The following is a 13997-nucleotide window of genomic DNA, read 5'->3' as shown; positions in this document are numbered from 1 at the left end:
AAAGTTAAAAATAAACTAACAATTGGGAGCATAAAGATAGGACTGTGGAGCAGTGGAAGACGTTTATCTGCTCGGTTCCAGAGTGATGGGGGCATCAGGGTAAGAAGACCTGCAGATGAAGCGATGCAGCCATGGTGACTTGTGCCCACCATACAAGTGTATTTATTTACTGGGAAACTAAAAGTGTCTATTTGTTGCTTCTTGAGCCAATCAGAAATGCAGTTACTGGCAGCCACAGCTGCCTTTACAAATGTGTGAAAATCATGCAATGTCTACTGTAATAAGGTTCTGGCCATTGCCTGTGGTTTGATGTTCATCCTACATCGTCTGCACCAGAGCCCACAGACAGAGCAGTTCTTGGGTGTATGTGCTGGTCTGTTTAATATGTGCATATATTGTGATTTCAGCTCAAACAAAAGTACTTTTAACAGTTGGAGAGGGTGTGTGTGGCTGTCACTGTAAAAGGAGAGTCATGTTAGAGTCCACTTTGCTGCAGGAGTCATGGCGGCTGAAAGAAATAATGCAGGGAAGACAAGAAGGTGCTGCACCTCTTTCAGACTTTTCTGTGTGGAGCTCATGAATAAGTTTCAGAAATTCATAAATATGGACTGCCATCTTCCTTTTTTAACTTTTATTTCTGTGTAAAATGAAAAATTAGCTTTTTTTTAAGACAAACACAAGTGTAGTCATGTGAATAACTTCCAAAACAGAAAAAAACAAGGATTTATTCTCATGACACTATTGATGTAGTTTGCATGTCCATAAATCCATCACGGTCCAGGCCATATAACTAACACATTACTCCCTTACACGGCCCAGTGGAGATTTCAATCTGCTATAATGGAAGTGAGTGTCTGCTTCAGTCAAGTTAACTGGCACAAGGGTGCCACATTTTACAGCAATTCACAGCACCCTCCCTCTCTAACTCTTCTTCGGCCATACCTCTGCCTCATACAGGAGGGTTTCAGGCAGATAAATAAAAAGTGAAGAGATCATGCCACTAAACACATGTGTTCATGTTACCCATAAATCAGCTTCAGTGGAGAGATTTGTTATGCCAGCTGTGGTTACTGCTCTCATATTGTGTATGTTTGCATCTTGATTTTAATAACTTTCCAAACCTCGATTATAACACAGATTATTATGGGTGCCAATGGTCGAACATTTTACTGTCATTCTCAGTTTGTTCTGCAAAATTATTTTTATTAATATTGATTCCAACCCTGAATGCATTTTTTTTTTTTTCTTTTTCTTTTTGGGAAATTTCAGGGTCTAACTGCACCTGTGGATTTGACTCTACCCCCATTACAGTTATATAAAAATGTTCGTCTCGATCAGGAATAGCATGCTATGACTTTGGCTGTACAAAGGTTATACAGTGTTTATGTGATTCGCTAAAAGCTGCTGCTTTTTCCCCTAAGTGCATGGGATTTGGCTGAAATGAGGAAAAAAAAAAACAGTCTACTTGGAAATTCGCCGCCCAGGTGCATTTTTATCTGTGCAGCTCCGGTCCCCAAAGGGCCGCAGTCCAGCAGAGTGTTAGGAGTTTACCTGCTGCAACACGACTGAGTCAAATCAACGGCTAAATGTAATTTGACATTTAAACAGATCATGACACACAAAACTTTGACTAAAAGAGATTTGGAAATCGTTTATGGCTTTGCCGCAGTTTGCGTCAAAACGTGCATATTTTAAGAAAAATCAGAAAGTCCAAAATCCTCTTCACTCTGGATTTCACTCTAAATCTGACGCAAAATTTCTTCTCAAACAAGTGTATCTCACACACAGAGTTTTCAATATATCAAAACCAGACACGTGCCATGAGCTCCAGGGTTAGGTAGGCAGACAGTCGCAAGTTGCATCAGACACACCAACGATGATTTAAATGTATCGGCAGGTAAGTGTCTGCTTAATCTAACAGTCAAGATCATAAGACGTCATTAAAAACTTGCAAAATTATGAGTTATTATTCTTGTGAGTTAAATTATTCAGTAGCCGTCCCCAGACCATTTACCTTTGTATGCCCTCACAACCCGTTGCGTATGCTGACTTCTTTTCCTAAAAATAAGACGCTGAAAATTGTTTACCAGCAGGGTCAACCCTCTGGTGAGAACGTCAGCCAACTTTGAAAGCGAAGCGTAAATTCACGAATTCTCTGTGAACGTACGAAGACCTTTGGTATGGTGCAGTAACAGAAAAAGGCAGCGTAGCCATCTGCCTTTTTGCGTAAATGATTTGATACGGGGAACGGACTGCGCATGCGTGAACACAGTTGTTGTGATGATACCGACAGCCCGCAAGGGTGAGTTGTGCAGTTCCTCTGCCCGGCCAGGAGGAGGTGCTGCTGAGCTGTAAGCGCCTGGGCCAAACCTCCCTGTCTGTTTTTTTTTTGTTTTTTTTTTTGTCCTATCCAGCATTTACTGTAGGAAAAGGTACTGTAGGAAAACATGGAAGATATTGATCAAAGCTCTGACAGAAATCTGATCAACTTGCTCACTATGATCTGATGCAAATCGCCTCAGGATGACAGTGAAACGCTTTTTTTAATGGGTCCGATTCATTTCAAAAGTGCAGCATGAACTCAGTCTAGGTCCTGAATAAATAATAATGCCCCACTCACCCCCATGTCATTTTAGTGACACAGAGACAGAACAGTTTTCACTTTCATACAACTGGTAGGAGGAAAACAGAGGAAAATTATGCGGGGTACAGCAAGTATTCATTTATATTTTATCATCATTACACTAAGATCAAGTTAAATAATCCAATTACCTGTTGGAACAAGCACATCTGTGGATTATAATAAAATTACATACAAGAAAAGAGGATCAAAGCCCTCAGTTGTTCTCTCTAAGCTAATAGAACAATACATTATCCACCTTTAGACTTAAAAAATAGCAGCTGTATAAAGTTAACCTTGTTGTCTTTCCCAAGACTTTATTCCTTCATTCCATCGGAAAACATCACAGGGTTAAAAAAAAGAAAAGTGTTATGACATAATATGTCAGAAAAAGACAACTGTTCTTGAATGAAAATGCGACCACACTTAGTTTAACTTGTGATTTGAGTGTATGACATGGAAATTCAGTATTTTATGGAAATTGCTTAAAAAGTGTGGTGTGTAAGAAAATCGAAGCTCAATGAGAGAAAAAATATATTGTTAAAAACTGTTTCTCTGTGGGTATTCAGTCACTTTACCGACATGACTGTTCAGTATTTTTTAATTCTGTTTGATTGAAATGTTGCAGTGGGTCCATTTTTGTGAAAAAATGTTTATGTCTGGAAGAAATTTGGCCACTGACGGCCACCATCCATTCACAACTCTGCTTAGTTTTTGAAGTCACGTCTATCCGATCTCAGTGACAATAAATGTCAGTAATTCTTACATCTTGTACTTTTTAAGTGTTTCATTCAGACCCAGCAGCAGTGTTTTTAGTTATGTGTGTTATCGTCTACTGGCATTTCTTTGGCTTTTCAGAGTTGAAGTAAGTTGAACAAACGTAAGCGGAATAAGTTTCATTCAGCACTAGATGCATTTCAGTGAACAGTACTTGTGCTGGTTACTGCTTCCACAGTGGTTCCTCTCTGACTGAGATGTAGAAACGCTTTTAGTGGCGAGATAAAAACATGTGCTCTGCGCGTCTGTGCTGCTCTGCATGAAATGCTATTCGTGGTATCAACTGTATCTCTCATATTATCACTGTTTAGGTACTTTATTAACTGAGCTCAGCCTCAGATTTAAGATGACAAAATTGGCTTTGCTATTCATGAATATTGTTCTATTTTCTGTTGATCTGCAGCTACAGCTGATCTCAGCTGGATCTAATCTTAAACATGGTCTAAGTTTTTGGACAAAAAAGAAAATTTACAGGTATTTATAGAGGGGAAAAACATATTTTTTAAATGGTATTCTAGGCTACCTAATCTGACTCCATAAGCATCAAATATGGATTTTGTCTGTCTTGTCACTTATGAAGTCTGACTCCACATGACAGGTAGAACCTGCACATGACACTTAATACCTCAGCCTATCGGTGTCTCCTGACCGACCTCATCTACTCCGATCTCATCACAAAGTTACACTGAGACTATCATATATTATTATGCTCATATATAAGATAAATATTACCTTCTTATTAAGGTTTGTTGTTGAGAATGAAAAGAATAAGATATAAAAGGGAAACATGTCAGGCTGCTCACACTCATATTGATCCAAATGCATCATAAAACATCTGGATAAATGTAAAATTCCTTTGAAATTCACAAAAGGGATTATGGGATGGAATAATCTCCTGTCATATATTAATAACTTGAGTTGTTAATTATTCAGCTTTACTTATCGGTCAATTAATTAATTCATTTCTTCTGCTCCTTTTCAGACTTGATCGTAGCAACTAATCTGATGTTTCATCTGTGATTTTTGTTAAAAAAAAAAAACACACACACATACACACGTAAAGGACAGCGCAATGGGACCTGTGTTAAAAGTTCATCCTAAAAAGAGCATTTGAGTTTGCTTCATTAGCATTTGGAAAGTGTCCTGCTCTGCAAGAAGCAGAAAAGACCAACAAAATGTGAAGATTGAACAAAGAGATGCCGCAATGCCTGCCAGATATGTTTGTGGCCATGGCCGCATTGAAGAGTTGCCCATTGCAGGTGGGCTTTGTGGTACAGGGACCTGGTGGGATGGTTCAAAAATCTCCGTCTACCTTGCCATCCTGACCCCTGCCAGTGAGCGGACTGGTAAGTTGTAATTTGGGGGTTTTAGGACAAACGATCCAACCAGCACAATGTCAGCTGAAGAGACAGCTTTGCTCAACTTTGGGATTTGGTTAAATCCTTTTCACAATGTAGAAAAGGCATGTAAAAGAGGATGTCTGCAGACCTCTACGTCTGGTTAAGAAGTTGCTCTTTCACCAAATCAGTAACTAGAAAAAAAACAGTTCACAAAAAAGACTACATATAAACATAAGTATCTTTTAACCACAGTTTATTATGGCAAACCTTTCTTTTTGTTCCACATGGTGAAATTTAACTGCATAAAGGAAAAACCTAAATAGATATACAGTAGATTCAGATGTGTTTTTCTGAATGTCCTGGGAATGTGAAATGCTGCAAATGTTCTCCCTTCATTTGGATTTTATGAAACTGCTGGAAGTGCCTGATCTGAGGACTAAACTCAGTTTGTTTTATAGATATTTCTGGTCCGGATTTAAATAACCACTTTAAATTATAAATAAACTAAAACATATTTACAATAAGATTTATTTAAAAAACAAAACACTTAATTCTTTTACATCTTGCCCACATAACATTATTTGACACCCATTTACCTTTAGAAAATTGTGTAATTTTTCCATTCTCTCTTTTGTTTTTAAAAGGATAATTCAACTTTTTCTTAGTGGCTTGTTTGTGGCCATAATGAGGAGTTAGTGTGCTACCTGCAGCAAACATAGTTCAAGGCACATTGATCAGATGTTGCCCAAAAGTTAACTTTGCTTAACTCATGTTATCTTCGGTCTGAATCCAGTCATAATCGGAGGCCGAAACACGGCCCAAATTTGAACCTGTTTTAATGAGTTTAACAAATGTTTCGATAAACTGACCAGATTTAATAATAAAATACAAGATCCATGGACGTCTGGTGTTTGGTGGGGAGGTTGTCGTCCTCATCCTGCTAATATTCAGTTTAGTTCAATCCAGCTTTATTTGTGTGGCACCAATTTTTAACAAAATCATCTCAGGACACTTAACAAACAAAATCATTTCCAGCCACTTCATTGTGTTTTAACCAGTGTTGATGTGGGCCAGTTGAAGACAACAGCTTTGCTAAGGAAATATTCAGCACCAGGAGAAACAGTCAGGCAGACTGTATACACATCACCTTGCCATTTATTCAGACAGAACAATGGTCTCAATCTGAGATTCTTGAAACTTTTTAAATCTTTTTTTTTGTTTTGGTTTTGTTTTTTGTTTTTTTGTTTTTTATTAGCATTTAGACATTTTGGAACCAGCATTCTGGTTAAAAACACTTGAAACCAAACAAATAAATGGATTCATGAAAATCTGCTTTACAACTATATTTTAACACAAATATCATTGGTCACAAAAATGAGAGAAAAAAAATAAAACTAAATAGGGGGTCACACACTGACCAGCCACTCAGTTTTGGTCATTGATGTGTTTGGTTAGGTCATTGAGCTGCTGCAGCTACAGTAGTGGAGTATTTAATGCCTTTTCTGGATTTACTTGCATCTTTTCATTCATATAACATATATGCAGATTATTCAAAAGGAATAAATAAAAGTTTATTATTGATGTTTAGCTTAAAGCTGGGGGAGGTAATGTTGGGGGCCAGATGTGAAAGTAGCGCCCTTTTCATGGTTCCTCCCCCTCTGGAGGTATGCATTGCGGGAGGAGGAGGGGAGCCGGGAGAAGAAGCTTACGAAAAACACTGCTCATAGAAATGAAAGGAACACTAAAGTAACACGTTGTAGATCTGAATAAATGAAATATTTTTATTAAATACTTTGTTCTTTCCATAGTGGAATGTGCTGACAACAAAATTACACAAAAATTATCAATGAAAATCAAATGTATCACCCATGGAGGTCTGGATTTGGGGTTATACTCAAATTTAAAGTGGAAAAACACACTACAGGCTAATCCAACTGTGATATAATGTCCCTTAAACAAGTCAAAATGAGGCTCAGTAGTGTGTGTGGCCTCCTCGTGCCTGTATGACCTCCCTACAACGCCTGGGTATGCTCCTGATGAGGAGATGTTCTCCTGAGAGATCTCCTCCCAGACCTGGACTAAAGCATCCACCAACTCCTGGACAGTCTGTGGTGCAACTTGGTGTTGGTGGATGGAGCGAGACATGATGTCCCAGATCTGCTCAACTGGATTCAGATCTGGGGAACGGGCGGGACAGTCCATAACATCAATGCCTTCGTGTTGCAGAAACTGCTGACACACTCCAGCCACATGAGGTCTAGCATTGTCTTGCATTAGGAGGAACCCAGGGCCAACCGCACCAGCATATGGTCCCACAAGGGGTCTGAGGATCTCATCTCGGTTCCTAATGGCAGTCAGGCTACCTCTGGCGAGCACATGGAGGGCTGTGCGACCCTCCAAAGAAATGCCACCCCACACCATTACTGACCCACTGCCAAACCGGTCATGCTGGAGGAAGTTGCAGGCAGCAGAACGTTCTCCAGACTGTCACGTCTGTCACATGTGCTTTGAGAACCTGCACATGCCAAACGTCCTGCACGGTGTTGGGCTGTAAGCATAACCCCCACCTGTGGACGTCAGGCCCTCATACCACCCTCGTGGAGTCTGTTTCTGACTGTTTGAGCAGACACATGCACATTTGTGACCTGCTGGAGCTCATTTTGCAGAGCTCTGGCAGTGCTCCTGTTCCTCCTTGCACAAAGAAGGAGGTAGCGGTCCTGCTGCTGGGCTGTTGCCCTCCCACCGCCTCCTCCACGTCTCCTGATGTACTGGCCTGTCTTACCTACCCCAGCTTTAACTTTGTTGTTTTTTAAGGACAGATCAGGGTGAGCAGCCAGAGTGCATCATGTGTTGTGACGAGCATTATTGAGAGAAAGCATAAAGCCATGCATGGTTTTAGCATGGGGTAGGTAGATCTCTACAGCTGTGTTTTGATATTTTTATTAATGGAGTTCTACAGGAAATTAGGTTGGGAAACACTGTGACAGGTACAGTTCTCAGCAAACGCTAAAAGATTCTGGCACAGACCTCGTCCATTAGCCTAAATACTTGTGTATGGGAGGGAGCCAAGGTCCAGCAGCTCAGCAAGGTGGGAAGCAGATGTCTTCATCAGATGACCCAACCAAAGAAAGAAACAGTATGAACAGCAAGTATCCAGTGCATATGTACTAACAAATACTGGGGTTTTAGACTTTTGCAGATCAGCATGGATGAAAGAGAAATATTACCTTCCTTAAAAGTAACATGAATGCAGATTAACTGCGAACAAAAATAATACTGTAAACATTCTTTAATTAAATAAGCCACATTTTTACACTTTTTAATGTTACATTAATGCCATTCAAATGGATTTCTCCCTCACCTTTCTGTATATGGACCTGTTCTGCCACACGGTGGACCCATCAGCCAACAGATGAAGAGGTCGAGGACGTTTCTGGAGCAATGTCGTCCTCTGGTGGTAAACACCGGAAAATCATCTCTGCTGGGAAAAAAAACTGTTCTGTCAAACAAGAAAACAACACTTTAACTGGAAATGTTAGATCTAAAAAATTTAAATAACATTAAAGTAACAGGTCAAGTAAGCAATTTTATTAAACATCACAGACAGATGTGTTGGACAGGATGCTCCAACAGCATGGCTGCATCTCCACATTATCTTCATTCATATGTGAACCTTTCATTGAGATAAATCTTGTGTGATTATTTAGTAAACACTCTGAAAAGAGGCGTGTGTGATTGTAAATAAATGGTTGATGCTCTGATGTACAAGTATTTCTGTTTTCTAATCTTTTCTTCCAACCTGTCTCCTCTGTATGATTGGTTTACTTTACAGGCTGATGTAGTCAAAAACAACCAACCAGCCATCATGTCTGAATTCAGGATCAGTGTGATTAGCCCTGTGATTTTTTTTTTTTTATTGTCAGAGATGTTATTTATGTAGTTTTTAATGGTGACATAGGACTTCAGGATAGGTTTATGGAAGGTCAACATCCCAGTAATCTTCCATATCAATGAGAACTACATAGACATACAGTATTTCAGTAAACTCTTCTTACAGTATCACTCAAATCTGATCAATTAGTTTGTTGTAATGGTGTAATTTGTTGCCAGCCGCTTACAAGAAATCAATTTTTGGCTTTCAGTGATTGGAAAATGTCCTAACTTGCTTTAGCTCTCCCTCTGAAGCCCTTCTACAACCACGGCAGCAGCGACTGACAAGAGTCCCTTATCTCGTTTCCCTGTTTGCACATCCTCAACGCTTATCTTCCAACCATATCCAACCCCAAGAGAAAAACAAGCCGAGGAGGTGAGGACAGGCGAGGTAACAGGCATGTGTCAAATTGACTCATCACTTCTTGGCATTTTAAACTGTTGTCATTTGGGCGTGTGGCGTGACGCAGCTTCATCATCTCACCAACTGTTTTCTTCCATCATGTAGCTGAATTTCATTGTCATGTCTGCCATTGTGTCATTGTGATGAGAAGTAAAAGCAACAATTAGGAGCCAATTTTCTGTAAAATTGCTGAATAATTTGGTGCAACCAGAGCTGCAGGAGGAGGACCAGAGGGATCCTCTCTGACTCCGATCTCCCAAATTCTCAACTTTCCAACCGTCTAAAACAGTTTGGGAGCATCAGCGCCTGAACCAGCAGGCTCAGAAACAGTTTCTACCCACAAGTCATCAGCCTTCTGCACTCCTGATGCACACAACTGTAGAGCTGCATGGCTTATATTTAGCATATTTTTCTGTGCATATGCTTACCTGTACATTTTTTTCAAATCTTCATCTCACTGTTTCTCGTAGGTGTTGGTGTGCAAAGTTGTCAACAGAAAGCACATTAATTAATATCTGCCAGCAATGATACATATTCATAAATGTTACAGGACTGCTGATCTGTATAATACTGAATCTTGAAATTAGTTGTAGCATTTTCTTTCAGCACTTCCCATTCAGTAACCCCCCCCAAAACAAAACGTAGATGATAGAATATGTAAATAAATTGTTTTCATCTGGTTTGATGTTTTACAACGTATGACTATTGTAGAGTCATGTAAAAAAAACATGGACACATGAATAAACCAGTTTTTTTCCACATATATGTGATTTTTACCAAATAAATGCACTTAAAATTCAAGCTTACTGTGGTTTGAACCGACTCTAAAACACACATAGGCATGAATAAATATCAGGTTAAACATTGTATTCCAACTTCATCACATCTAACAAGGAATCGACTGAGAATAATAGTTCATCATCATCATCAGTACAACTTGTATCTTTGCATCCTGAATAACATTAACTTCATGATATAAATGGATAAATCATGTTAAGCGTTCACATACTTGACAAAATGACTAAAACCATCCTTCCTTCCTGGTTTCTTCCCAGGACCTCAGCATCACCGCTCTCATTTATCCAATTTTCCCTTTGGGCGAGGTGGGTGCCATCTTTATTTTTCTATTTCCTACTCATAGTTCATCTTATCGTTTATTATATTCTATATTCATCTTATGTCCATCATCAGAGCAATACGGAAAGGAGCTCACACTGTCACAGCAACTTCACGGCCAGTTTAATCCAAAAATTCACCACTGATCAACCGCAGCATCAGTCCTAAGAGAGCTGATCCAGTTTAACATGAGGTATATCTATTAGTTATTTACTTCTTGTTCAAAAGCCTAAATACATCTTGAAAAAAAGAGCATTATTTTGTCATGAATAATCTAGTTGTAAACAAGTTAACAGTGATCATCTTTAACACATGAATAATTATTCAGTTTGTTGGTTAGATTAGTGTGGAGAAGTTGCCACTACTAGATTTTTACCGGGATGAATGAATTGTTACTTCAGTAAATATGAAACATGAATCAATCTGTTCTACATTTGCTGACAGCATCGCCATCCTATCAGGCCACCGTTATGAATAAAGATATTTGAAAAGAATAATACTTCAATGACAGAAAGTCATGAAATAAATGATGAAATAACTGGAAAATACACTTAAAAGAGAATGTTATACATTTATTGACGAACCAGCTTTTGAAATCCAAAAGATGGGATAAAGGATTAAAAAAAGTCATTGCACTACTTGAAGTCTATTACTAGTAGTAACTCTCATTAAAAAAATGTACAAATTTAGTTACAAATTTCATTTTTGTCATAACAAGCCTTCAAATGATTTTGGTTACAGATATAATACATAATGAAACTACTATGACACCATTTTAATAATACAGTTTCATAGTGTCTGAGGGAAAACGTGTACGAAAAACCCCGCAATCTGCATGAAAAAGATCAGCAAAATGAAAGCACTAATGCTTGTGTCATTTTCTGAAAAGACATAAATAGAACTGAGGTAATTGCTATTGTACCAAGAAAGGAAAAAAAACCCACATTAGATGCAAAACAATGCTACAAAATGAAATTGATGGTTACAATTATGACCCTGAAAGAAGATGACAGAAAAGAGCATTTCCATTCATTCCAAAGGCTAACACATGATTTCATACACCAACGATGCTGAAGAAGTCTTTATTTAAACATTTCTCTCTCCAGACATTGATGAATGTGTTTGTCTGCACTTTCTGGAAAATAAAAACATCTTTTGAACAAACATGTTTGTGTTGATGATGTGATGGCAGACACCTGGAGAAAGTGCATCACCATGGAAACCTTCTCAGGTGTAAGCTTTTCCCAGCACACTTCTGATCACACACTCCAGACAGTGCATGATCTGTGTTCTTGTTATCTAGAAATGAAATAAATTGGGCCCTGCGATGGACTGGCGACCTGTCCAGGGTGTACCCCGCCTCTCGCCCGAAGGCTGCTGGGATGGGCTCCACCCCCTCCGCCACCCTTGAACGCATTAAGAGGTTCAGATAAAGAATGAATGAAATTGATGGGAATATTTGAAAAGTGGAACATGTTAAAGGAAAAGTCCTCCTGACACAAGGCTTTCAGGAAATGTACATTTGGAAATGAACGGGCCCATAGAGAGAGGATGGGCTGACATATGTTGATTCAGTGATACTGGAAACTGTGGTTTGCTGAGAGTGGAACGACTGAGTGTAGGTCATCAGTTTTAAGTATTAAAGTGCAGAAGTGTTAAATCGGCCAGTGAAACATACTTGATCTAGCTGAGAGCTCACAGGTTTCCTAAAGCTGACCCCTGCCAGTGGTGGATGACCCACTGACACCTGTCAACACAAACAAGAAGGTACCCGGACAGACAGTCACGTTTTAACATGCCTTATTCCCATAAGAAAGCTGGTGAGGTGAGTGTGTGTGAAAATTTAGTTTGAAAACAAAGGAAAATGTCCTTTTCATAGCCCACACCCTTCCTCATTTCAGATAAGAATGATACAGATGGGAAGACAAAGCGTTGAAGCTGTGCATCAGTAGCTTGTGGTAAAAACAAAACAAGAACCACGAAGGACGAGATGAGAACCGATAACTTCCCGAGGTGTTCCTGGTCCTGAACTTTGGAACCGGAAAAGTATTTTAGCTCTGAAGTGGGTCCGAATCAGTGTGTTGTAGAGGGGAACAAAACTGAGAAATACAGTAAAAGCAGCGTTCCACGTGGTGCACAAACTCAAATTACACAAAAAGATCTTTTTTTTCTCGATAGTAGATTTGTTTTCCTTGTTTCGGTGAAGCTCACCGACACACCGTGAAGCTTTTATGTGTTCCCCCCAACACAGACTGATCTCACACCAAGGAAGCAAGAACTCAAATACATTAAAACTCTTTTTGATTTCAACATAATGAAACAAAAGGTGAAAAGGACAGTCTGTCCACACCAGGATCCAAATGCTTTTAGCTACAACCAGAAGGTTAAAAGCCACGTAATCAATATCATCTTTGGAATGCCAATTTTTCCTCGAAGGCTTTTAGTATCACATATTTTCTTTTAACGTATTTTCTTTTATTAACAAGTCCAAACAATTAGGAAGGGGTCATGATGTCGTTAAAAATATGCACACAGACGTCCACCTGTATGAGTAAAGGCCATTCATAGTGGTTTGCAGCCATCAGGAGACCGCAGAGTTGGAGAGGAGGAAACGTCTAAATCACGAGTCCAGCGGTTGTGAGAGCAGGAGTCAGTGTAAGACTTCCACATTTCTAATCAGTTTCCTGATGACAGTGACTGTTCAGAGTCTGAGACACAAAGTCCAGGCTTATGGAGCACTGGACCGCTGGACCTCAGAGGCATCGGCTCGACAGATTGGGCAGGTCCGGTTAGCCTGTAGTGACAAAATAAGAAAACATGTTCAATTAAAACCTTTGTGTGTCTTGAAACTGTTAACATGCCAGCCGATTCCAGCTGGCTACATAAGGATGAATATAGATTAATTTGTTCCATTTTAAGGCCCAATTATCCAACTAAAGGAAGGTTTTCACTCACCTTAAGCCACTTATCCACACACTTTGTGTGGAACTCGTGATTACAGGGCAATACCCTCAGGAGCTGGCGAGACTCAAAGTCGCACATGCATACCACACATCTGTAAAACAAAATACCACCATCATTTAACACCCTGTTTCCCAGTAAAAAAAATTATCCTTTTAAGACCTGAGGTCCCCAAAATGAGGGCAGATGGAGCCAAACTGTGCAAAAAAAGGTTTAGAGCTCCATCTGCGTCATTCCAAAAACATATTCATCCTGATTTTCTTTTTTAATCTTTGCTCTCTGTCATCTCTATTCTACACTAGTAGAACATATACCATAGTCTACACATCTTAAACTCACAAGTGTTCCCTTTGCCATGACCTTCTGGATGCAGTTAAACTGATTTCATAATTTTATTTTTCATGGTCTTTTTATGTTTAAAAAAGCAATAAAATACAGATGGATTTTTTTTTTTTTTTTTTTTTTTTTTATCATCAGGTATGAAAAAAGTCTGCATTGCCTCCCCAAACATAATTTTTCTATGTTTTTTTCTTACATCAATAACTGGACCAGCTGAACCAGGAACCTACCACCTACTAGTGTCCATACCTCATGGCAGTGACAGGGGGAGGGAGAAACAAACTCCCTCGTGGGTTAAAATTAAGTCAGATCTAATACGTTTTACATATTCAGTCCACTTCGACCAAATCTCATAAAACTCTTCTTTTCCCAATTTAAGTGCAAAACAATTCTGTAGGTATAAAATACAACATTCAACCAATCATCAAGACAAGGTGGTTCCACCTTTAGACATTTCCCTGGTGAATCCTTGTTGCTTGCAGTTAGAAACATACAGTTTCTGTCAGCAGTG

The 13997-nt window shown here is 39.2% G+C and overlaps 1 protein-coding gene across 1 annotated transcript in view; it reads right to left on the bottom strand.

Moving 5' to 3' along the window:
- Positions 1 to 10928: 10928 nt before the first annotated feature.
- The window catches only part of rnf38 (ring finger protein 38), a 31261-nt gene continuing 28192 nt past the window's right edge, over positions 10929 to 13997 (bottom strand). The window contains exons 12-13 of the mRNA XM_079262090.1: positions 13142 to 13241; positions 10929 to 12980 (exon numbers count right to left, since the gene is read on the bottom strand). Coding sequence (XP_079118216.1) covers positions 12915 to 12980; positions 13142 to 13241 — 166 coding nt within the window. The 3' untranslated portion in view covers positions 10929 to 12914. The remainder of the gene's footprint in view (positions 12981 to 13141; positions 13242 to 13997) is intronic.

This window comes from Telmatherina bonti (assembly GCF_933228915.1).
Source record: "Telmatherina bonti genome assembly, chromosome: 3".
NCBI classification, from domain to species: Eukaryota; Metazoa; Chordata; class Actinopteri; order Atheriniformes; family Telmatherinidae; genus Telmatherina; species Telmatherina bonti.
The sequence above is the reverse complement of the archived record's forward strand: the minus strand, read 5'-3'. Positions and strand labels throughout refer to the sequence as shown.